General features: G+C 44.4%; 1 protein-coding gene across 1 annotated transcript in view; it reads right to left on the bottom strand.

The window, feature by feature from the left end:
- AQR (aquarius intron-binding spliceosomal factor) overlaps positions 1 to 26,832 on the bottom strand; it is a 451,150-nt gene that overhangs the window by 362,817 nt on the left and 61,501 nt on the right. Inside the window, exons 6-8 of the mRNA XM_086937130.1 lie at positions 17,887 to 18,027; positions 17,192 to 17,260; positions 16,709 to 16,809 (exon numbers count right to left, since the gene is read on the bottom strand). Coding sequence (XP_086793256.1) covers positions 16,709 to 16,809; positions 17,192 to 17,260; positions 17,887 to 18,027 — 311 coding nt within the window. The remainder of the gene's footprint in view (positions 1 to 16,708; positions 16,810 to 17,191; positions 17,261 to 17,886; positions 18,028 to 26,832) is intronic.

The raw sequence follows: 26,832 nt of genomic DNA, 5'->3' as shown, positions 1-26,832 counted from the left end.
TGCTCGTGGGAGACCCAGGTAGTCAGAGTCACAAGGCAGTCAGGTCCTCCGGGATTTTTGAGGTTGCTGACCACTGGAGACGCCGGAGTTTAGCAGGAGCAGGTTCGAGGGTCGACAGGCCGGTAGGGCTGGGGCCAAATCAGTTGGTGTCTTCCTCTTCTTAGCAGCTGCACGGCAGGTCTTCTTGTTTCTTGTTCTTCTTTCTTGTTTCGGTATCTGGATCTGAGGAAGGAAGGTTCAGGAAGCGCCTAAATACTAAATATAGGGGTGTTACAGGTAGGGCAAGGGCAGGGACCAATGGGTCCCTGTCCTGGGGTGAGTACACCCTCTAGCCTGCTCCTCTCCTGTGGGAGGGGGGCAGGACCCTACTGGGATTGGGCAGGGCTCCCCATCTACAAGATGGCCGGAGCCCGGGGTCGTGCTTCACCTCGCCTCCTCCACCTGGAGGGGTGGAGTTGGCAAAGGTTGGTACACCCCCCTTCCTGACGTAGTTTTTCCCGCCAGTCTTCCCGCCAGAGTGGGGGTAGAACGTGAGGGGGGCCAGTTGCTGGGTACAGCAAATGGTTTGGAGAAGCTCTCAGAGGCGGCATGCCTTTGAAGCTTCCCACTGTCCATCCTGGGGGAGGAGACATAGCACCTCGCCCAGGATGTGCATTGTTTTTTTTTTTTTTTTTTATTTTTTTTTTTAATCTTTTTTTTTTGTTTTTTTTTGTCCTCATTTGCCTTACCCCCTGCTTAGGAAATGCCAACCACCTTGCGTGTCCCCGACCAAGAGAGGGAACCAAGAAAATGATACCCATCTCTGGAACTGGACTCCGAGATATTTTACTGGTGGCAGAGAAGTCCCAAGAAGAAGGGGAATTTAAATTCTTACGCTGACTCCATCTAGGTATGTCTCAACCTGAAGGACCAAAAAACCGTATCGAAGCCAGACCCGGTCCAAGGAGTGTTGGTGGCATAATCATAGGACCCGGGGAAAAAAAAAAAAACCCCGGAACACTATCTCCACTGTACCAACAGATCCCAAAAGGCCAGATTACGGTTATTGCAAGCTCTAGCCATGTCCACCTTTGATGTTTCATATAAAGACGTGAGCCAGTCCGAATATATTGGAGCAGATTTTTCCACCCACCGTATGCAAATCTGCCTCCTAGCCAACAGAATAGCATAAAACAGAAAAGATCTTGCTTTGCCAGAAATACTGTCCTCCATTCCAAAGATGATTAGTGGCAATGAAATTACTAATGATGTGTTCATAATGGAATTTAAGGTAGACAGCACTTCCTCCCAGAACTGACCGATGTTGGGGCATTCCAAGAACATGTGAATATCTGAAGCTTCTGGTAAATTACATTTATTACACTTCTTGTCTGGGAGAAATTTGGAAAGTCTCAGCGGTGTTATATAAGCCCGGTGTGCTGTGAACAGATGGTTGCGCCTCAGCCATGATGGCTTCACCACTTTATAGAGGAGCGCAAAAGATCTTAACCATATCTCCTCACATTGTAAGCCCATTGTCTCTCCCCACAATTCATCTGGAAGGGTGAAATCCCCATCGGTTTCCTCCAGAAGCTGCCAATACCAGAAGGCCACCTCCTTACCACCCCTAGGTCTTTCTAGTAGCAGCTGCTCCAGGGAGCTTGATTTCCCAAATAATACATCTTTGCACCGCTGGGCTCTCCCCCAGCTTTCCAGCTGGATGAATTTAAATCTAGAAAATGCTGGACCTATACGCTCATGTAATACATCCCAAGGAAGTATCGATCCGTCCACCAATAACTCTCCCCATCTAGCAATTCCAGCTTCCTCTAGTGGGGAAGATAAGCTGTCCCTAAGACACTCTGGTAAACCCGGGGAGTCCCATATGGGAGCGAAATTAGAGTAGTAAGACAGCCCCAATCTTCTTCTAATGGCTAGCCAGCCCCTAGCCCATGACTGTAAGATTTTCAGTCTTATTTTCTTAAAATATTTCTGGCTCCCAAATTTAAATAGAAATCCGTCAGCTGGTAGATTTGCTCCGGTTAACATGGCTTTATACATTGTCACCTCCAGAAGACTCCATGGTGTTTTTAGTAACATCCTGGAGTAGGACAACTGAAAGGCCCAAGCGTAATACAATTAATCCGGTAGGGCGAGGCCCCCCCTTCTCCCTTCTCCTCCTCAACTTCTTCCACGCAATTCTAGTCGACTTATAATTCCAAATAAAGGAGTTAAGCTCTCGCTGACATCTGTCCAACATCTTCACATCAAACCCCAAAGGAATGGCACCAAATATAAATATAAACTTGGGAAGGATAGACATTTTTATTAAGCTGACCCTACCCATTATAGAAAGTGGCAAGTGAGTCCAAGATTTCAATAGGCCCTTACATTCCCTGGAGACTTGATCTAGGTTAGTTTGGGCAATGGTTCCGATGTCTTGGGTGATTCGGATCCCGAGATAGCGCATAGAGGTGGTGATGTTTATGCCTAACCGTGGGTCCGGAATATTCCAGACCATAACCTCGGTCTTACTTGAATTGATATTATAGCCCGAGATCTTGCCGAACTCTACAGCCTTCTGAATCACGGCAGGGAAGGACAACACCGGATCCGAGGTAAAGATTAAGATATCATCGGCATATAATGCCGTCCGCCTCTCCCACTCCTTAAACTTGAATGATGGTATATTTTCGTCTGCTCGCAAAGCCTGGGCAAACGGCTCAATGTATAAATTAAAAAGGAGGGGAGAAAGCGGACAACCTTGCCTCGTACCTCTAGTGATCTTAAAGGGTTCTGTCAATATCTCATTAATCAGCAGCCTAGCCGAAGGGGCTCGATAGAGCAAGGCAATAGTTCTGCGAAAGCCCTCCCCAAAGTTAAACCTTTTTAACACATCATTTAGGTAGGGCCAATTGACCCTATCAAAGGCCTTAGCTGCGTCAAGGGTTAAGGTGGCCAGTGGAAGGGAAAAAGCAGAGGCAATATCTATAGCCCCTACCAAATCATGTGTAAGATCTGAAAGATGGCGCCCCTTAATAAAGCCTTTCTGGTCATGATGAATAATGGTGCCTATTACCTTACCCATTCTTGCTGAAAGTATTGCGGCAAAAATCTTATAGTCGCTATTCAGCAAAGATATTGGTCTATAGGACCCACACTCTGATACGTCCTTCCCTGGTTTGGGTATAAGCACAATTGTGGCCTCACCCCAAGATTTTGGCGGTGGCTTTCCTTCCCTAAGGATACCATTAAAAAGGGTTGTCATTACTTGGACGATATTCTCCCCCAAGACTTTATAGATCTCCCCAGGGAGACCGTCTGGACCAGATGCTTTCCCTTTTTTTACCTGTCTTATTGCTTCCTTTACCTCTACCTCTGTTATTGCAATCTCTAAACTATTGCTCTGTGTTGTTGATAAGGTTGGGAGCAATATTCCATTCAGCCACGTATTTCGTGCCATCTGATCATCAGGTAATTCTTCCCTATAGATAGTCTCAAAGAATTCATAAAAGGCTTTACCTATCTCATGACTAGCTGTCCTTGGTACCGCCTCCCCTTCCACCTTGATTGCTCTGATATATTTCTGAGCTTGGTCCGATTTAATTTTCCACGCCAGTACTCTACCCGCGGCCTCTCCAAACTCAAAATGGAAATCTTACTTGCATTCCATCTTTTATTAACCCTCTCTTGTAGTATATTTTCTAGTTGGTGCTTTAACTCAGCCAATTTTAACTGCTCCTCAGGAGAACCTAGAGACTGACCTAGATTGAACTCAATGCCCTTCATTTCCTGTTCCAAACTATCTATCATATCTTTGTATTTTTTACTCCGATATGAGGACCTACTTGTGATGCAGCCCCTCAAAAAGGCCTTAAAGGCCTCCCAAACCACTTCTGGAGAGGAGGACTCGATATTAATTTCAAAAAAAGCAGTTGTCTCTGCGGCCAGGAAATTCACTTCACCTTCTTCAAGTAGGAGTGTCCGGTCGAAAGACCAAGAAGGATGTTGCCTCCTATTGTCGGATCTAATTGAAAAAACAAGAGCTGAATGGTCTGACAGGTGAGATGGGAGATAATCAATCGCTATTAAAGCGTCTTTCAAATTATAAGTAAACAGAGCATAGTCAATTCTGGATGAGTGCTTGAAACGACTATTCCGATAGGAAACCCCCAATTTACTGCCTGCTCTTTCCCGCCAAGGGTCCGCCAGGCCTAGCTGAACCATAATAGCTAATAGAGTTCGCCTAGACTTTGGTGAACTACAGGCCCGCGAATTTGCTGATTTATCTAATTTAGGATTCAGCACAATATTAAAATCGCCCATCCAAATCACCGGATCCTGAAAAAGTAGCAGGTGATTTCTAACGGCGTCCAAATGCGATGGATCATCCGAATTTGGGCCATAATAGCCCACCAAGGTGTACCGTTGACCCACCAACTGAACTCTCAATATCAGCCATCTCCCTGTGTGGTCCTCTATGCACTCCAAGTTTTGGGCTTTCGCAGCTCTTTTAAAATTAAATATAACCCCCCTAATATTAGCATTGTGGTCAGTAGAGCTGAATTTATCGACCCATTTCTGTTTTTTGAGTATCTCTACTGCCTCTGATTTAAGAAGGTGTGACTCTTGAATTGCAATGATTTGCGCCGGGGAGTCCCTCAGATACTGCATTATACGCTCCCGCCTACTTCTCCCTCGCAAGCCATTGACATTCCAGGACAAATAGTGGAGAGCTGTCATGGTACCACCTCTACCCCCCTCGCATCAACCTTTCCCAACAGCTCTTGCGGGAACCTTAATATTTGCCATTTTTGATGTTGGACAGATGTCAGAAATAACCATTCCGCAAAATAGTAGGCAGACTTATGAGGATTTTTTGCTTTATTCCCCCTCCCCCCCTGCACCCACCCTCCCCAGGAAAACCCTCCCCTACTTACTCTGACCTGGTGGATGGCCAGATTTACACCCACAACGACTCTCCAACCTCACTTCCACCCTATTAGTATAGTCTGTAGACAGACTCAGAGCCAATATGGCTGTTGAGAGGAAACTTAATTTGTGATGTCAGAGGATTCTTACAAGGTGAAGGGAATGCAGCGAGTGGGTCATTCTTGTTATTATTATTACCACTCCTATTTACCTACACCTTTGATTATACAAAGATTCATACATATATATATATATATATATATATATGTATGCACACTCGTATATACACAAACCTTATTAGATTTTAATTTAACTTGTGTTTCCCCTACACTCACTCTTGTCATAAGATAGGTTAGGAGAAAAAATAGAGAAGGAATTTATTTTTATATCTTTACTAATAGCAGGTGTAGTTATTTATTTATTTTTGTATGCATTTATTTATTTATTATAACTCATTCCTACTCACCCCCCCTTTGTTGTTTCCCTTCCCCCTTTTTTTTTTTTTTGGAATTCTTTTTATTTTTATTTTTTTCTATTCATTTCCCTTCCTACCATGATTTTTACCCATTGTGATTCAGGGCTATATAGTCTTTAACAGAACTAGTATAGACCAGACACAAATTGTAATGTCGGTTAACCTATATCAGACCCAAGTAACCCACTATCCTTTATTCTGAGCCTGAGCCTGAGCCTGGGCATGGTCTCTAATAGATTCTAGTAGCTCATCTGCTTCCAAGGGTGAACGGATATTATGCATTTTATTGTTGTACATAATACGCAAAAATGCTGGGAACCTCATCTGGACAGTGGCGCCTACAGCTCTAAATTTTTCCATGCGCTGCCCCAACTCCCATTGCCTATCAAGCGTGGTCTTAGATAGGTCTGATCGCACCTCAAAAGAGAAGTCCGGGCCCTGTAATGATCTAGCTTTCAGTGCGAGGTTCAAGATCTTATCTTTAAGTGAGAACGTTAGGAAGTTAATCAAAACCTTTCTAGGTTTATCTCTCCCTGGCTTTAGACGGAATGGATCACGGTGAACTCGCTGGATGTCATTGTCAAGCATCTCAGCTGACTCCTCCAAGTTAAGAGAATCTTTTAGGATCTTGATCACAAAGCTTTTAAGATTTGTGCCCTCTTTTCCTTCCGGGATCTTTAAGAGTCGCAGGTTGTTTCTCCGGGAATAGTTCTCCAAACTCTCAACTCGCTCTCGCATACTTTCACCATCCTTCTGCAATGCAGAAGGATGGATTGAATTTTGGATCTAGCTATCTCGAGATTAGATGACAATAGTCCCACAGAACCTTCCAAAACCTCTGTCCTTGCGCATAAGCCGTCCACTTTTTGGTCCAGCATGTCACAGGATGCTCTAATTTCATTCTGATTCACCTTAGAAACTGCGAAATCAGCACGGATTTCCTCCCTCATTGCGGCTATTGACTTTACTAGGGCCTCCAGTGTATTCCCAACCCCTGGGCCTTCCAAATCGCCCTCACCTCCACCTCCGTCTGGTGCTGCTACATTGTTAGAAGCAACCCCCTTTTGGGGCCCTTGGTATCCTTCGTGGGATTGCTGGTTACTTACAGCTGTGACCTCTGTTTCATTTATAGGCGCGGGGGGCTCCACTAACCCATTTGCTGTACTGGGAAAAGGGATGGCTATTGGGGGTGGTAGTACTACAGGCGCTGTTGTCTCCTTCGACCCACCATCAAACTTGGGTATAGGTGTAGGTGTTGATGCGATTACTAATGTTGAAACTGTCTGTGCCTCTGAACTCCCTGTCCCGGTAGTCGCCATCTCTGATGTAATGTCCAGTACTTGGGGTAGTACTTTAAAAAACGTGCGTAGCGAAGGGGTGATACCGCTGAGTCTCTTTAGGGGTTGACTTTTTCCCCTTTTCTGCTTAATATCTTTAACCAACTCGCTAGTGGCACTTGTGGAACACCCCTGAAGTTGTCTTTTTTTTTTTTGATCCCCTGCGCCCTTTCTCTGAACTCTTATTCCCACTCCTAGTATTCCTTAGAGCTACGGGCTTATTTCCCCCTTCAGAGTCAGTTTCCCTGCTGGAGTCTCTGACTGCTTTACAGTCCGTTACACTAAAGTCTGCCGTGCCTACCTTGTCCTTGTCCTTTAAACACGCTGATATACCCCCGCTCACCTTCGAGCCTGTTTCCGGATTTACTGTTGCGACGTAGCTCTCAACTTGGCCCCCCCTCCTCCTCCGTTCTGCCACCACGGCTCCTCGGAGCACCCGGGCAGCCGCCGTGCGGCCACGCCGAAGCTCCACGGCTGCTTGTCTCCACCGAGGCAGGAATGCGGGCGGGTCACAGCAGGCAGGCACATCAATCAAGACCGGGGGTCAGTGTACGCTTCGCTGCCGCCCGGTTTCTTCGTTTTTCGCGTTTATTCCCCCTGCCTTACGAAGCGTGTCCTCTACATCGCTGTCTTCGTGTCTGTCTAGAAACGCCGTTCCGAGGCATGGTCTCGCTTGGACAGAGTAGGGTGAGATTCTGAAGAGCCGACTCTGGGTGTGCGAGCCGCGCTAGCCTGCGGCCGCCATGTTTTCCAATAACTTCTGAATCATCCGTACATTTTACAGGATGTGCATTGTTGCAGGCCCAGGAGAGCGGGGGGCTCTCCACCCAGGGGTCCAGCAACATGTCTGCTGTGTGGCAGCCTCTGCAGCCACTCAGCCCAGACGTGGATTGTAGGTTAGGTTTCAGGGGGCATCTCTAAGATGCCCTCTGTAGTGCATGTTACATTAAATCCCACATTGGCATCAGTGTGGGTTTAATGTGCTGAGAATTTTGATATCAAACTTTTCAGTGTTCAGTGTAGCCATTATGGTGCTGTAGAGTTCGTAATGACAACCTCCCAGCACCATATACTCTTAATTGCATCACTGTACTTACAATGTCCAGGAATGGCCCTGGGTACTGTAGGGGCACAGGGCTCATGCACCCGTGCCCACACCACTGGCATAGAGCACCCAGCTAGAGGGGTGGCTGATGTATGCCAGTGCAGTGGGGTTCTGGGCATGGCACACAGGGATGTGTGCCATGTTGACTCTTTGTTTAGTTCTGCACCAAGACACTCAGCCTGCAAGGGCGGTGTGTGGGTGTCAAGGTACAGGGCCAGTAAGGGTGGCACAATAAGTGCAGCAGCCCTCAGGGGTCTTCTCTGATCACAATGCCCTGGGTACCTAGGATACCATTTACTAGGGGCTGATTTGTGGCCAGAGATGCCAATTGGGTTTAGGCTTTAGTATAATTTTTAGGGAAGAAACACAGGCCCGGGGTACCTGATTGGCAGGGACCCAGGTCACACCTAGGAAAAGTGCATCAGGTATCAGGCAAAAAGTGGGGGGGTACTGCAACAGGAACTCACTTTCTCACACAAGGCACCCAGGTACATCTCCAAACTAATCTTTGAATTCAATAGCTCCTCTTTCCTAGAGATCTACATCAGATGCTAAAGCGGAGCAGTGGGAGGAGAAAACACCTGAGCCAGATTAGCCCACATCCAAGGACACTAAAAAGCAAACACTCTTAACCTGTCCCTGTAGAAAAGCCTTCCACAAACTGCATCCTAATTTCCCTCTTGCCTGCATTGAGCCTTTAGTGATATGTTGAGCCTTGAAGCAATAACAAATGTATTTATTTAAAGGAGGATGAGGAGTAGTAGAAGTGATATATTTTATATAGGCCTTTTGCATTTCTGCTACTTCCAAGTCCTGTAAATTACAGGTTTTATTAGTACCCCGTTTAATGGTAATCGGTTTACTGTCCTTGCATGGATGAGCTGTTCTTGCCTGGATTCCATCTCATGACTTTGGGATCACTGCATATTTCAACAACAAGCGCTCAGCTCACTGTGCTATCCCGGAAGCTAGTAGTGGAAGCACATAGGTTTGCATGGTGGTTTGTGATATGAATGAAGGGGTTTTGACTGCTTGTCTATTAACTGGAAAATTAATGCACACAAACGCATCTGAAAAGTGGATGCTATACGAAAAAGTGTTGCTTTTTTCTGTGGCATCCATTTTTCAAATGCTTTTGTCCGTACTCGCTCTCCAATGCTGTAGGGTGATCACTGACTGACAGACAGATCCTCATACATGATAAGAGGTGAAAGAACACACCTAAGCAATCATTAGAAGAACAATGAGGCTAAAATACTTGTGTGGGCTAATCCAAGAAGTCATTGTCAATGTCTAAATCCAGTGACTGAAGGTTGTGGGCAAAATAAGCCAATGAATGAAGGATGCTGGCCCAAAGCCCCTGAAAGTAAGCATAGGCTAGAATATGTTTGTTATCAATTGCACATGCGACATGCATGTCCAACCTGAGATGGAGCAATAACAGTGAGAAAGTAAAGGGCTGGCTTGAAAATAAATAGCTCTCAAGTGTTAGAGTAGACACGGAAAGGAGGAGTGTGTGAGTCATTTGGAGATTTGCACAAGCGAAGGATGTAAGTATCTGTTGGACTTGGCCCTTTTGGCAGGTTCACCCCTAAACTTTTAGCTTTTAATTGTGACCCGATACTAGTTGTTTTAGGCTTCTGCGCACTTTAACACTGTGTGCCAGTGTAAAGTGCGTGCGCAGTCTGAGTGCGTGTGGTGAGATTGGCCTGCCCTCCCATTGGAATGTATGGGGAATGTGTGTGTCCATGGTAGTTCCTGATGTGTGGGGAGTGCAGGGGCGAGTTTGATATGTGCGAACTCGTGAGATTAAATGCTGCGCAACGGTGTGCGCAGATTTAATGTGTCTGGTGTGGAAGTGCCACTTCTAGAAGTTGGCTTGTCTGTGTAGTAACTGTGAATTGACTGGCTTGTGATTGGCTGGAGCTGGCTGGTGTTCCTGGCTCCAGAAGTCAGGATGGGTCTGCCCCGGTGGTGAATGGAGAGATCTACGTGTTGATGGCACGGAGGAGTGCACCTGGAACCTGAATAGGACTGGGCCTTCCCTACACAATGCTGGCTCCGCCCCCTGTTGTGCGACTGATGTCCCTAGCCTGTCCTCCTAATGGGGAGGGGGGCTGAGCACAACAAGTGCTCCAGAACCAGCTGCGTCTGGTTTTCCCCCTACCCTGCACCCTCCAGACAACGGAAATGTATGTATATAAAGGGGCTGTGACCCCATGTACAATGTTCTCTCTTTGGATCCTATCTTGTGGGGGGCCTGCTGCAGCTGCTGGGCTCCAGGAGGTACCACCACTGGGGACTGCCTCACTGCCTGGAGGGCCCTGTGAGCTGGCCCCTGGGCCCAGCCTTTGCGCCCCTCCCTTCCTTCCAAAGACTTTCCTGGGACTTTGCCTCGAAGAGCCTGGGAGCGCGGTGCTGCATTCTTTCCCTCCCCCCCCCCTTGGAGGGCGTGTGGGCTGCGCAGCACAGATGCTGCGGCCCGTTTGAGAGGGAGTCCTGCCTGCCTGGGGATTCCCCCCCCCCTTGTGCTGTGTTCACCAGCAGATGCCTACCCTGCTTTTTGTCCGATTATTTGGCTGTTCTGTTGCACGGGTGCCAACCCCGCGACTTTGCCTGCATTGTTACCTTTAAATTCCGAGCAGGTGCCCACCCCGCTCATTTTGTTCTATTGCGGGTGCCTACCCAGCTGCTACATTTGCTTTTTCTCTCGATGGAGCCTACCCCTCATTTTTGGTCAATTGACCGCCGGGCCCGAGTCACCAAGAAAACAGAAACCGGAAGTCAGGCAGCATAGCGCCTAGTGGGACTTACGGTTTGCCGGAGGAAGTCCCCGCAAGCCGCCGCCACAGCTAAGTAAAGCCCCTGGTGAGGGGTATGGAGGCAGACGGGAGCCCACCCCGCCTGCATGGCTGCCGCTGAGTGCTGCCAGATCCTCAGCACGGAGAAAGAGTGTTCCGCAGAGTCCCCCGTCAGCCCCGGTAAGTGAGGGCTGGGAGACCTAGCTGGTACTTCCCATCAGGGCAGCCCCGCTTAACAGAGGGCTGCCCCTACAGTGCTGGTATACTGTTCCAGAGGGGCCTGTGAGCATTTCCAGGCCCCACCGTGGTGCCGGGCTGTAGTGAACTTCCCAGCTGCCCCGATGGCTAGAGGGCAGCTGCACAGTGGCCGTCATTGTTTACCTGGGCCCAGAGAGTCCCATGCCTGATTGTTATGGGGGGGGGAGGTATTGTCAGAGCCCCGGAGGCTCCATCATTGGGGGGCATATTTTCAGAGCCCCGTGGCACCAACATCTTTGCGGGCCATTCGTTTTGAAGTCCCAAGGAGGACTTGGGGGGCCATGTTCTTTGTAGGAGCCCTGTGTGGCTCCAACAGGTGACCTTTTTGTTTTCAGAGCCCAGAGGGGCCTGTGGCCTTTCCCCAGCGCTTGGGGGTATTTAGTTTCAGAGCTGATGGCTCCAACGTGTGGCGCCATGTATTTAGAGGGCTACTGAGGGCCTAGGCCACATTCCTTATCTTCCAGGTGCCCAGCAAATAGTGGGCAGCTGCACCGTTTAGGTATTTCATTTTAGATGCCCTGTTCTTTTGACTCTAGGAGTGAGACGCACTCCTTTGCCCCCTCTCTGCCTACCCAGCTGCCCAGCAAGTAGTGGACAGCTGCCACTTTTAGGCCCTAAACTCTTGCGCAGTCTTCTTTGACTGGGTGCGCAGCCTGCCCTGACACTGTTGGACAAAGGGCGTTTGAGCCCCACGGAAGGCCAGTTGGCCTGGGGTCAATATCCTATGTGATTTCAGCGCAAGGTGATTGCCTACTGTGTTTATGATGATAATTGCCTAATGTGATTTATGCGTAATGTGCCATGCCTTTATGCTTGTCCTATACCTCTAAACTGTGTTTGTATGCTTAGGAGGTTGTTTTTCCTAGCAGAGGTTATACTAGTGAGTTTATGTGTCCCTGCGTGATCTATGCCTATGGTGATTAGTATTGCGTAGTGTGTACCTACCTTTTACCAGTGGTCCTACAACTGTTATTTCATGCTACAAGTGTTCTATGTTCTACTAAGTGCTATTTCTACTAAGTGCTGATTCTGACAGTGGCCCACGTGGCCCTGTCCTGTGTAAATAATCCCCTGTAAATACTGCCCAGTGCCAGTTGGCACAGTGTATCTGTGTGATTGTGATCTAATGTGTTTATGGTAATACAAAGGCTATTTTTTATATATAACCTTGTGTGGAGTTCCTTTTTGTGGTGTGCCTAGTTTGTTGCTGCTGTGTGTGTGTTGCGCAAACGCTTTACTCATTGCCTCCGGGATAAGCCTTACTGCTCGTGTCACGTTGCCAAGGGGGTGAGCAGGGGTTATCTTGGCATGTAACTCCCTTGCCCTAATTAGAGTGGTGGTTTCTGCCTGGCTTTTCTAACAGTATTCTACTTGTAACTGATCTTGAGCTGAATACACTGGAAAACTGCTCACTAGTGCACTTCAGAAAAGATTTAAGAAACCATCCCTCATCACCTACTCACTTTTATACAATATCTTAAACCTATCCCTAACCCAAACTGCTTTGGACATCTCTGTTTTTTCCTTGCTATGTTTCCACTATGCATACTCCAAAATATTCACACATAAATATTGCTCTATAGATGGGAAGGTAGTTCAGACCTCTGTCGTATTCGTCATATGTTGTGAACAAGATATTTTTCTGTCACTGGCATGATGAGAATAACATTTTCTCACTTTTATGCAACCATCTGCTAATGTCATGTACTGAATGAGTACACAGAGAAAACCAAACAAGGTGGAATCAAATCTCATCCCTTCCCTGACTCAATTGGTGAGCAGTGATGGGGAGCAAACAACCCAGCTGTTTCCAAGAATATCTTTTATTAGTTAAATGGTTATATACATTCCATTTGTTCTCATTTTTATTTTATTCCGTTTGTATTTTTACCTGAAATGCTTCATGGTGCTGGACAGAGGAACCACAATAGGGCATTTAAAACAGCAACGGTAACAAAATAGTAATTTCTGTAGTACTAACAAGATAGTATGTATGTATGTATGTATAGGCGTTCTTGTATAGCGCTATCACTGTCACCCGACGGGCATCCCGGCGCTTAGACTATGATGACACAGAACAGGATTTTACCAGCTACCAATCTATTTACATTATTCTGGGGAACAGGTGGGTCTTTAACGCTTTTTTAAAGGAGGAGAAATCTTCCAGGCCCCTTAGACCTAACGGTAGAGAATTCCACAGCCGCGCTGCAGTGATCCTGAAGGACCGTCCACCCATCCGGGACCTCAGGAACTTAGGTACTACTACCAAGTGAGCTGAGGCAGACCGGAGTGGTCTTGAAGGAATGTACCATGAAAAGAGATCTTGCAAAGGGGCCGGACCTTGACTGTGTAAAGCTCTAAAAACCAAACATAGAGCCTTAAAGTTCACCCGTTGAGAGATTGGGAGCCAGTGGAGGTCCCTGAGTGCCTTAGCAGAAGAGTCCGAGCGCCGTCGCGACAGAGCCAGTTTGGCAGCGAAATTCTGTATACGTTGGAGTTTTCCTAGTACAGTAGTTGGAGCCCCCAGCAGCAATGCGTTGCAATAGTCAAGACGACTTAAAATTATGCTCCGCACTACCTCTGGTCTTGCCTGTGCCGGAAGCAAGGGTAGGATCTTTCTCAAGGATCCAAGTAAAGCAATACACGTAGCCACCGTTTTATTTACTGTTGTGTCCAGCTGTAGGTCGGGGCTAAACATTACCCCCAGATTCCGAACCGAATCGGCAGGCAAACTAGTGCCTTGGAAATCGGGAGGCCAGAAACCCTCTGGTAGGGGTCTGGGGATCCGGTCCATGGAGCAATGTAGTACCTCGGTTTTCGAGCTGTTAAATTGGAGGGAATTATTCCCCAACCATTCTGCCGTAGTACACATGCATCGATAGAAAACCTCCTGTGACACCCCGCCCTTACCTTCAAACGAGAAGATAAGTTGGGTGTCATCGGCGTAGTTGGTGACTGTTATGCCAAACGACTTGATCAGCGTGATCAGGGGACGGAGGTACAGGTTGAAAAGGATAGGGCTGATGGCTGAGCCCTGGGGTACTCCTTGCCCAACCCTCTTGATGTTCGATTGAAAGGGTGGCAGTGCAACTACCTGGTGCCTTTGATCGAGATATGACACCAGCCATTCAAGGGCCAAGCCCGACACCCCAGCCTCTGTCAATCTCCTGATCAGAATTGCATGGTTGACCGTGTCGAACGCGGCCGACATGTCAAGCAGCACTAGAAAGGCTGCCTGACCCTGGTCGGCACGCGTCCGAAGGTCATCAATAACAGTCACCAGAGCCGACTCTGTCCCATGTGCCGGTCGAAACCCAAACTGAGCCACATCCAAACAATCATTTATCTCAAGAAAGTTGGAGAGATGTTTTGTGGCCAGTTTCTCTAAGATTTTGATGGGAAATGGCAAGAGGGAGATGGGCCTAAAGTTGGCTGGCCATGTGGGGTCCAGATTCTCCTTTTTAAGCAGTGGAGAGACCACCGCCAATTTCCAGCAGTCTGGCACCCGTGCTGAGGTGAGAGACTGGCAGCAGATGGAATATAATAGGGGGGGAAACAGCTCTTCACGACAGAGTTTCCAGAATTTGGGTGGTAAAGGATCAGAGGGTGAACCAAAAGATACCCCGTCCGCCAAAGAGCAAAAATCCTCAAAGGATGGTAGAGGGAAGTTACTCAGCTCCCCTGATTCAGTACACTCCTTTCCATTCTCTGGCGAGATGGAGTTGTATACAGTACCGCCAGTTGAGGGGGAGAGATTGTTTAAGATGTTGGCAATCTTGTCCTCAAAGGCTTGTGCTAGCGAGTCGCAGAGAGCTTGTGAGGCCGGGATGACATTTTTGGTGCAGCCAGGATAGGCCAGGTCCTTTACGATCTTAAATAAGGCCTGAGATTTGTTTACGGCTGCCAACAAAGATTCTTCTAAAAATCTGGCTTTGGCCAGCTTGATCTGGGTCTTATAGGATGCCAGTGCTTGTCTAAAGAGGACTCGGTGTGATTCCAGGTACTGTTTCCTCCAGGTCCGCTCAGCCTGTTTGCATTGGAGCTTAAGCTGCCGAAGTTCTTCCGAGTACCATGGCATGGCAAGATTAGTCCTATCTTTGATTTTCCGCAGCGGAGCCAAGGAGTCCAGAGAAGTAGAGATTTGCTGACAGAAAGTCTCATAGCTCTCATCTACAGTCGCTCCCATTACAAAGCCCTCAGGCAGCAGAGAAGGCAGAATGGTTTGTTTGAGGAGTTTGGACCGTTGTCTCCCCATTCTAGTGCCAGCTGCACTCCCTTTCTTTAAGAAGGCGCTAGTGCACGAGAGGGATAACTGGACATGGGCGTAGTCCGTCCAACACTGAGGCAGGACGTCAAGTATTGAAGTACGACCAGCGTCAGCAAAGAGTAAATCAAGAATATGGCCTTTTGAATGGGTTTTGGAGAGTACTAGTTGTTCTAGCTCAATGTTATGACAAGCTTGTACCAGTTCTTTGTAGGCCGTCTTGGTCGATCCTTCTGACCACAGATTAAAATCCCCCAACACCATCAACTTTGTGTGGGACTGTGAGAGATCATATACTAAATCTATGAGCTCAGGAACGGCCGATAGCGGGCTAGCAGGGGGTCTATATCATAGTAGACCGGTAAGTAGTACACCTCCAAGGTCCTTGATGGAAAAGCCCAGTATTTCGCACCCAGCAATAGCCTTGACGTTGAGCTGAGTGAGATGTAGAGTCTGTCTAAAGATTATACCAGTTCCACCTCCTCTGCCTCCCACCCTAGGATTATGCATTATTTTGAAGCCCGGGGGACAGGCTGTCCCCAGTTCCACCGAACTTGACGGTGTTGTCCACGTCTCAGTCATGAAAAGAACATCGAGATGGTAGGACTCGATAAGTAGCGCGATCTCATCACAGTATTTGACGAGTGAGCGCACATTCAGCAGCCCACAGGACATAGTAATATTGTAGATACTTAACAGTGTTTCAACTTTAGGGGCAGCTTGTTTCAGAGTCTGGAAGTCAAGCATTGAAAACACCACTCAAAACCATGGGTCTTCCTAATACCTGGAATACACAACTGGCAGATATTCCAAAATGCAAAGACCAAACTAGACTAGACTAACACTGTAGTAAATTAGAGGTTTTAGACAGATCCTGACCAGAGAAAAGTATATCCTACAGAAGCATTCTAAATGCACTCTTAATTTCCAGCTGGTCAGTACAGTCTCCTCCAGAAGCTTTGCAGGTACCAACAACGTGGTTACAATATTAGATTTGCGGAAGCACACATGCAGCAGCAATGTAAACATATCTATGAAGGCAGGGAGAACTTTCTTCAACAAGGATTAAAACAAGAACTTGGCACATCCCTGTCCTGCATGTTTTGCAAAGCTCTCTGATCAAATGACTACCCTGTAGGTTTGGCAGTCGAAGTAAATGCAGTACTTAGTATGAAAAAGTATAGGATGTGCCCACCAGCATGTATAACTTATCCAAACAAGCACTAAGCCACAAAAAATGGATGACTGACAAACAATCTGAAAATCACACAGCCGAGGAAGGAGCTTGCTTGCCCAACCGGATAACAAGACAGATGTCACTAGCGGCACCGGCTGTCAGTGCATCTGTTTATCCATTCCTGTAATGAGATGTAGAAGGTAAGAGTGACAGTAGAAGAAGTTATATTCCGATTCTATTACATATTGATCTGGAAATTCAAAAAGACAGAGGCCAAATCAAGTCATTCATTCATCGTGTCAAGCTCTCCTGTTCATCTGAACATGTAGTACTGCTGAAGGTTGGAAATTCAAATGATAACATTTTCAACACCAGCCTACCGTTCAAGTGCTTTCTCATCCATTTTAGCATCACTTCGATTGATCAAGTTCCAGAATTTCCTTAATTTTGGTGTCTTTTTAAACTCCAGCTCGAGACGCGGCTGCAAGGAGAGAGTTGAAGGATGACAGCATGAAAACTAATAGAAATGGCTCATTTTCTTTGCTAGTTCTGGCTTACACAAACATTAAAACATTGTTAAAAATGATTTCAAACGGGAGTACTATTACAGAGTATGTTTAAGACTCAGAATCGCACGCAGGAGGTAACAAATTCAAACTACGCAAACCATGTGTGGACAGGATCACATTTTGGGAAGCAAGAGGTGCTGCGACAACGCAGGCGATATCTTAAAAACATCTTGTGTACATCAGGTTAAAGCAATTCTGACTAAGGAAACCAAGCTGTTTTGTATAAAAAAATGTCACCCAGACTTTGACATCTGAAAAATGTTTATGATTTATGACGTCACGGCGGAGTCTTACCTTCTGCAAGCACATCCACATTGGTAAGGAAATTAGTTGCTGTACTTGGCTTCGGATCAGATCCACTTCCTGTATATAAAACAAACTCAGGGGTCAGTTGAGCACCAAGGCACAGTGTGTTGCAATACGTTCTTGACATATTCCTAAGAATGTCAGCCTTTGTGTACGAATTTCATTTTAATCTTCACATAGGTAATGTGCTCATGCACAGTTGGGAGACTGACTGGTATATAGACTACGTTTTCTAAAAAATTATTTTTGCTACCAGAATGCAAAAGCGTATCTTTTGATTTTTCTTGTTTTTATTAAGCATGCTTATGCCTAAAGTAGAATCAGTGTGCAATGACTACATCAGTATATGCTACAGCATGCTCCGTAGCAGTGGATTCATTCCATTCCCTCCTCCTATAACATCAGTGTATCATTCCCTCTCCCCTGAGACGCTTCACACCAAAACTAGTAACTATTCCCTGAGCACAGATATATTTTTATTAGAGGTTTGAAGCTGCAAATTTCGAGCCTTCAATTGATAAACTGGGGTTACATTTGTACTAAAACAGCAGCAGATCGTTCTAGATACTCCACAAACAACAAAAGGTCAATGTCACTAGTTCCAAATTGACAGGAAAAAAATGACCACAGAAGACCAAACAGATACACAAAGAAAGAAGTGAGAAAAAGAAAAAGAGAATTACCAAGCTGTTGAAACAGTGATCCAGGAAGAGCAGCAGGATGGTGCGTTCATGCAAAGTGAACTTTGAGTCCTCGTCATCCACTGAGGCCTCCAGGATACATTTGAAAAAAGAAGGAAAATGCTCTGGCTTCTTCTTAAACGTCTGTGTATAAAAGAGAAAAAAAATGTGAATTATGTATCAAAGAGAAAAAGAAATGAAAAATTCGTTCTGAAGCTTACTTGGTGAGTTTCTAAAAAGGAGATGAAAGACATCATACAAGTGATTTTTATGACTACAGAAAGAAGGGGAGGTTAATCAGCAATAAACAATATATAATCTCCTAATGGAACGGCGGAGGACTCTGGGAACCCCATTAAGTTACGCAGCAAAGTCTAGGCTAGTGGGGGTTTTTTGGGCTCCAAGGGGCAAATGCAGGTAAGGCATGCTTCAGCAAGCCTTCTGAAGGCATATTTTACTGACCATGTCGACATAAAATTATCCTTGCAATGCTAGGTTTTACACCGGTTTCAAAGCCAAACTGGAACTTTCGTGCATTTCAGTTCTAAATGATTTTGTAACGCAGGGCTGCATACCTAAACTGAATGTGAAGTTCTACAGAATTATGTGGTGCACACTAATTATCTTATTTAGATGAACATTTCTTTTAATTCATTCTTTTAACTGCCAAATGTCATGGGGATTTCACAGAAGAATACAACACAGTATGTTTTGCAGCATGTCCAAGTGCAAAGCAAAGATGCACTGTCGTCATGCCCCCCTAATCCGAAATAGCATTAATAACTTACTTAAGCACATTAAAAAAAAAAAAAAGCTCACAGTAGCATTAGAAAAATAAGGAAATCGGATTCGCTTTTGTTTAGTGCGGAGGAAACACCACATAGATGTTGCCCTTTCGTTTCTGAAAGGAACACTGGCATAGCGCCTGGTTGCCTCCTCCCTCTTTTACACGCAGCCGGTGAAGGAGCAGGGCAGCTGATGGCTGTCTTACAGGGGCCTAGACTGGAGGGGTTGAGTAGGAGGCGCATACTCTAACCTGCCCAAGCCATCTGCAAACCCTTTGGCAAGGCCATATCAGAAGTAAGGTTCTGCACCGTGATTCCACACAATGGTGAGTGACTTTAAAATCACTCGGACCCTCATATCACATTGGGGAGTGAAATATAAAAATTACGTGTACACCAAATCAAAAGGAACGGTTTGGGTCCAGGTTCAACATCATGCCAAGGTTGATGTTAATCTGTTGAGCTATTCTAGCTATATTATATCGCTAAATCCTAAAAATGAACTGACATTTTTGTCAGCCCCACATTTGCCCTTCTTAACCAAATATGCCCTAAATATAAGAAATGGATTTTATTATCAATGCAATTTTTCCACAAAGATTCATGAAGATTTGTCAACAGGGTTCTTGGTATTACAGAATGTATTTTCTTTAGACTAACCAACACTACAGTTTTTGTATCGATCAACATTTCATACTGTTAATAACTCCATCCCATTCACAGGCTTAATAGTGTTTTGTAAATCAGCAGAACCTACCTCTCCGCCCATACTCATGTATTTTATTTAAAGCTAGCCTTTGCAGTTCTCATGTTTATACAAGCATGAAATGAGAAGCACATCTCTGTGCATTCCGCTTCTACAAACAGCTATTTTTAAAATATTGTACAAGGAACACTTTGGAAAATCCTTTAAAGTCGAACAGGCATTGAAAGCAAAAAAGCAAGGAAAACATAATGTGCTGCAATTACCGTTTCAACAGACTAGCGCTCTCACCCTCAACTGGTAAACTCCATCTCTGCATACCGTTTTGTCACAATATATAAACATAAATGAATAAAAAGAACTAAAAGCTATTATATAGCAAGGATCTTCTCACAAGAAAGAATTTGAAGTCCTTGAAGACACAACGAAGGTCTGACACCACAACGTTCTGAACTTCATGCATCGTTGTGTCACTCCTTAGAACGTGGTTACATTTACTACTAAATACATAGACATAGCGCACCATACAAAATTATAATGACTTTGGTGCATTGGAGGTACATGAAACTTAGACATACTAGGAGTAATGTGAACTATAGTTCAATATAAAACATCATTACAATTCAGTCATAAGATCACTCAATTCATGGTTAAGCTATACATGAGCATTTGTATTTTCCCAATAAAAGTAAAGAGCATATAGAGAAAGCAGGATTACTTGTTTGTGTGCCTTAAATCCTTTGAGACATTTAAAAGAGAAACATTTATAACAAAGTCATATGTAGTGGTTATAGCTTTCTATAGTACAAACACAAAATAATCTTTGATTATAGCACAAGTAAATCTCCAACTTCTGGGCATTTTCCAACAAAACCCAGAGCAGTTCCTCTTAAAGATGCACTAGACAGCAGCCAGCGGTTGTATGATGTTGCAACGCGTGTTAGTACAACACGTGCTGTTACATCGCAGTTGTTACAACGACTGCAAGTTTTTACATCGACTTGCGCTAGGTGGCGTGCTAAAATTAGAAAAGTGTAATTTACTATTCCAACTCCAGTCCACTTATCAGTAGGGAAGCTGTTGGGATTGTAAACTACACTATTTTTAATGTTAGCACGCCATCTACCGCAAGTCGATGTAAAGACTTGCGTTGTAATGGCACATCGTGGTAACATCGTGGTCGTTGTAACGACCGCGATGTAACAGCATCGCAGTGTATTATCCGCATTGTTAATAATGTTTCCCCGCAGCCAGCATCAGCCATGTTTGCATTCTGGGGCAACAGCTTCAGGAGTTCAGTGCAAAAAATGGGGAGGTACGGGCCAGATGAATCAATTCAAATTGCGTTTACAAACGGTGGAATTCTATGAATTTCACCGTTTGCGATCGCAAAATCGTAGTGTGCAATGTAGGGAAGAAAAACGACACTTGCAAAATAAGGAATCGCAAAATTTGCGATTCCCTATTTTGGGCACACATTTAGAGGATCGCAATTTGTGATTCCCTAAATGCTATTCTAGTAGCCATCGCAAATTTAGATACTGCTTTAAAGAATCACAAATTAATTTGCGATTTCCTAAAAAAAAATCACTTTTTTGCATTTTTTAAAGTGCCATGTGGCTCACATACATGACTTTAGGGCATAGCTTTCCAAACTTTCCATGTTGGTGACACACCATTTTGTGAAAAACATTTCAGGGACACGGTAACGCGAGCGAGCGCAGCGAGCGAGCACGAACCAACCAAGGGGGATATAGGAGGGTTCTCTTCCCAAGAAATTTTTGAAAAAGTAGTGGGCAAATGGTGCATTTCCAAGCAAATTTGAGAAAGCAGGATGGTTAATAAAGCAATTGTTAATCTGGTCTAACAAAGCCAGTGACTGGCAAAACTGAGTGTAAGAAAGGTTAGGTTTGTTCATGAAACAAGAATATAATAATGCACACATTGACTTATGCCCAAGTGATTTACGGCAAAAAAAAGGGCAGGTGCACGCCCTGCCAACCCTTTCAACCACGCACAAAGTCCACCTGCTGCCTTGCTGAATATGAGTTATACAAAAATCCGTTCTGGAAGGGGGAATTGTGAGTGATAAAAGAATCATGCAACTTATCAACCGGTCTCTGCGCATTGAACTCAGGTGGGACCGCTTTCCTCTGCGCAGGGAGCCAAAAGGCAACAGAAAATAAGACTAGTCATATGTTTTCCATTCAGCACTTTGAGCTAAAATTAACTGCATATAAGAGAGAACTACAAATACACATTTCATAGAAATTGTAAATATCAAAATGTATGGGGACACAACATATCACACAAAACCGTTCATTGATTTTTAAAAAAAAAATATGATTTGTAGTATAACACACATACATTTCCAAAACATGATGTCCTTTATGACTAGCAATATGTAAATATGTGCAAGAATGAAAAACTTTGAATAAAAACAACAGCACTTACTATTTTATTGAGATGAATGAGGTGGATAAGATTAACACAGCTGCTCAATATTTGGTGGAATATTAGATAAAGACACTGATGCAATCATAGTCTTCGATTTCAGCATTTGGAAAGTGTCTCATATCACAAGAATTAGAACATGTGAATAAAAACAACAGCAATTGTCTTACTTTTTCAATGAGATATATGAGGCTGAGAGGACGAACACAGTTGGTCAATATTTGGTTGAGTGTTTGATAAAGACACTCGCATTTAATCATCAAGCACTTTTAAGCATCCACGTTTCAGTGTCTTTAAGTTTGTCATTGTTGAAAAGGATACTTCACAAATATATGTAGTAGAAAACTGCAAGAGAATTGTTAACGCTTTTTTACCTAGGTTTGGATGCATTTTTGTAACACGAACCCAAAAGCTGTCTAAATCACCCTCTGAATGCATCATGAGCATACTTCGATCATTTTTTATTTCAGCTAATTCTTCTTCTTCAATAAGAGAGAAGTTCACAGGCGCAGCTGAAAGGAATGGATTTGTGATCCAATCATAGTCTTGGATTGCAATATTTGGAAAGTAATGAGAAACGTTCTCTCCGAGCAATGTTAAATGGTCAACAATCAGCGAGCTGATATCGCATTTCATCTGGCACTCATCTGTTTTGGAAAACATTTCAAAACTACCTTCTTTCACTTTCCTTTCCCAAATTTTTATTTTGTCTCTCAAACCACAAATTTTATCTACTGCTGTTAAGATATTTCCTCCTTTTCCTTGCATACTGGTGTTCATTTTATTCAAATGTTCAAATATATCAGCAAGATATGCCAATTTTGTGCACCAAAGTTTATTTTGAATTAGACCACAGAATTCGTGCTGCTTATTGTCCTCAAAAAGTTTAAGCATCATGTCACGCAATTCGTATACACGACAAAGCACTCGACCTCTTGAGAGCCAACGAACGTCTGTGTGCAGTAGGAGCTTTTTAAACCTTGCACCCATTTGTTCACAAATATGAGCAAATATTCTTGATTTAAGAGGTCGACTTTTAATGTAATTCACCATTTGAATCACTTTGTCCATAACTTCCCTTAAGTCATTCCCAATGGTTTGCGCGACTAGTGCCTCGCGATGTAAAAAGCAATGAGTAAATATGATAATTTCATTTTCTTTCTTTGCTAAAGCTATAAAACCTTTTGCTGAGCCAACCATTGATGGTGCGCCATCCGTGCATATCCCAACACAATTAAACCAGCGCAAATTATTTTCCTTCATGAAGCAATCTAAAGTTTGAAATATATCCTCACCTCTAGTTCTCAATGGAAGTTCTAGGCAACACAGGAATTGCTCAATAATTGTGTCAGTATGAATAAAACGTATAAAAACCAGTAATTGAGCTAACCCACTGACATCTGTTGATTCATCTAGTTGCAATGCAAAGATCATATTGTCGTCTTGAAAAATAGCCTTCATTTGCAGCTTAACGTTAGCAGACATATCTTGAATCCGTCTTCCGATTGTGTTATCTGCCAAAGGGATTTTATTAACTTCAATCTCAAATTCTGGCCCAAACATTCTTCGAACAATAGCACAGCAAGATTGCCTAATGGTGGTTTCGGCAACAGTGTGTGGTTCCTTGTTTTTGGCAATTATTTGAGCAACCAATTAACTTGCCTTTTGAGCTTTCTCTGATGTCTTCATTCTCTTTGTGGATGATGCAGACTGCTTCCTTATAGATTTCGCAAGCTCAATAAAGTATTCTACTGGTTTTGCTGACAAATGGCTGTGTTTTGTGGTAAAATGGCGTTTTAATTTATTTGGTACCATGCTTTCCTTTGCAAGTATTTCCTCACAAACTAAACACTGGGGACAAGGATGATTTTCATTACCAGAAAATGTGAACCCCAGTTCCATATAAGCTTTGTTATATAAACAGGGATTGGCGATTTTCCCTTTACACTTCTTATGTACTGAGCATTCAGTTGATTCTTGGGTACTTTGCTCAATAGCTGCTACATTTTGTTCTTCGCAAACGTCATCGTCACCCGCTTTTCGCTTCCGAATTATAAACTTATCCATTTTGAGTTTCTGTTTGCTTTCCCGCGAAAATGAAGAAATGTGGAAATCTAGAGATAGGAAGAACATAAGATACGAAGTTTAACAATCTTATGCCTTGCTTACAGTCTTCATTCTCTCCAGTAACATTTCAGGATTTGAGTAGTAGATAATCATGTGAAATCAGAGCTCTGAGCATAAGGTGGGACAGAAGTGATAACTGCATAGGCGCTGGCTCTGGCAGACTCCCAATGCCAAGTGAGCTGTCCCGAACCCACAATTATCTTCTATCCTATAGCAGAAGGCGCTTACATTTCCATGCCATGGTCTTCCTCACCAAACTAGATTGCTTACTTTCCTAAAAAAACAAATTGATGTCTCATTTTTAATGTACTTATTTGAACTGGAAACAACCAAGAGATAATCAAATAAACAACCACATATTGCTCTGCTATGACACTGAAGCCTTTTTGAGTGGACCAGAAACAGGCAACCTAAATGAGGCAGCAGTGCGCCACGCGGAAAACATGCCATTGAAGGTGGAAACACCAAGCCAACATTGCCCATGGGAAATGCTAATTAAGTTGGAGGACCACGTTTTTGAAACCTCTCAAATGGTTGGGAAAATCAAACTGTTGCCCAAGCTGTGTTGAAAATAATGGCTGCCATCTTTCAAGAATCTACATGTGCTATTTAGTGCTAATTCTTTCACACACATGCACACACCCACACACACACACTCACAGCAAGATTTTTCTGTGTTTTAAACGCTCGCTGCTGACATCTTCAGTTATGTAATAAAGGTCATCAGTTCACATCCTGGCAGGACCAACTCACACACGTGCTATTTAGTGCTAATTCTTTCACACACATGCACGCACACACACACATTCGCAGCAAGATTTTTCTGTGTTTTAAACGCTCGCTGCTGACATCTTCAGTTATGTAATAAAGGTCATCAGTTCACATCCTGGCAGGACCAACTCACACACGTGCTATTTAGTGCTAATTCTTTCACACACATGCAGGCACGCACACACACATACGCACACCCACACACACTCTGCCCACAGCAGAAAATTATTAACTCACTCTATCTGTCTATACATCGCACTCACTCTATCGCATCCCTACAGCATCACCACAGCATCACTCAGGGGCACCACATCACTACTATGCGCTACCACAGCATCACTGAAAGCACAGCATCACTCGTCGCAACCACAACATCACTCAGCGCCACCACAGCATCAATCTGTGCAACCATTCAACAACAACTGGTTCAAATATGTTCTCTCAATGTTTCAAGCTTTATTACAAATGTAACAAAAAGATGTTAATATTTCACTTCTGTTCTTGGATTTTAGTCTCAATAAAATACACTGAACATAATCTTCACAAAAGTTAATTTACCAAAGTTTAAGCTATTGCCATTATAAATTACAATAACTTTTATTGAAGTATTAATTATTAAAAATAAATGAAAGCCATTGTTATTTGTAATATCAATACATCTAAGTCACGTTAATACAATACATATTGCATTACAAATGTTATAGGTGTCACATTTGCGAAAGTTAAAACTATTGGCATTGTAAATGACAAAGCTATTAATTTCGCTATTTTCAAAACCAACACATAAAAAACAAATTTGTCAATTACAATACCAATAGCACTAACTTTCCTAATGCAAGACCTATTGCATTGCAAATGCTTGTTGGGCTTGGGGGCCGTTTTAAGGCTCAAGGTGGGGGGCAGGGGTCGTGGAACTTTTTAGGGGTTTGGGGCCATTTTAGGACTGAGGGCAAGGGACTGGGTCAGGGTAGAATTTTGGCCTGGGGGTGTTTTAGGGCTCAGGGTGGGGGCCAGGGTCTGGGTGTGTTTGGTGGATGCAATTGGATTAATGCAGACAACTCTTCCAGCAAGAACGGGACTTCAATCTACATGTCTGACAATAGGTACTGTAACCCCGGTTCTATGAACCAACATGTTTTTCATTTTGTGGGACATTAACTTTCACGGTGAAAAGAAACAGCCCGGAAAAGTTCCCTGATGATTCGTTAATTTGTGTTCTGCCTGAAATTACGGGGCATCTGTCACTGAGAGAAATACGAGGGAAATGCAACCATATGCGAAGCCATTCGCAAAGCAGTTTGGAGTTGCTAAAGACCTTTTTAAATAGGAAGAGGAGGTCGGAGGGCAAACTATCACCGCAGATGCAGCGGGCACACACACAATAGTACTTTCCTGAAAGATGCATAGGGGGCCTATGAAAAGTTGAGTAAATAAAAAACCCTTACTTACTCGGATCTTCGCAGAGGGCACAGGGCAGAACCAGACGAGCTGCACAGGATGTGAAGCTAAGTATCCTTCAGAGTCACCCGGTGCAGCGTCACACCTGTGAAAGTCCCTCAAGTTGGTAGCCAGGCACTATCATACCCCACTCTGGCGTTCGTCAGCCACTGGTCTTAATTCAGTGTGTAATCATGTCCCCGTGTAACAAATAGAATTGTAGGATAGGATGTTTCTTGGCTTATTTGTGTGGGAAGTTGCGCAATAGTAAAGCTCCAATTGTTCATTTCAATGGATTCAATCAGTCAGTTATGTTTTAATAGCAGGGTCCCAATTTTTCCCTCGCATGTAAACTATCATTCGCTTCGTCAGTAATAAGGCAAGGGAAGCAAAAGGCCGCACACTTGGCGACATGTCTGAGTGCACCCTAACCGGGCAGGCATGGGAGAACTCACTCATATCAGAGAGATACTCTAACACTGCACCAGTATCTGCTAATGCAGATGCAGCGCGCACGCACACGGATTGCACTTTCCTGAGTAAATAAAAAAACACTTAACTCGGATCTTCGCTGAAGGCACAGAGCAGAACCAGACGAGGGGCTGGGAAGGCGGTAGAGGTGGCTCCGAGGTCACCGAGTCACAACAGGATGCGCGCTCAGGTAACAGCCGT

The sequence above is a fragment of the Lissotriton vulgaris genome, chromosome 9 (assembly GCF_964263255.1).
Source record: "Lissotriton vulgaris chromosome 9, aLisVul1.2, whole genome shotgun sequence".
In the NCBI taxonomy this organism is placed as follows: domain Eukaryota; kingdom Metazoa; phylum Chordata; class Amphibia; order Caudata; family Salamandridae; genus Lissotriton; species Lissotriton vulgaris.
This window is presented reverse-complemented; position numbering and strand designations above follow the sequence as displayed.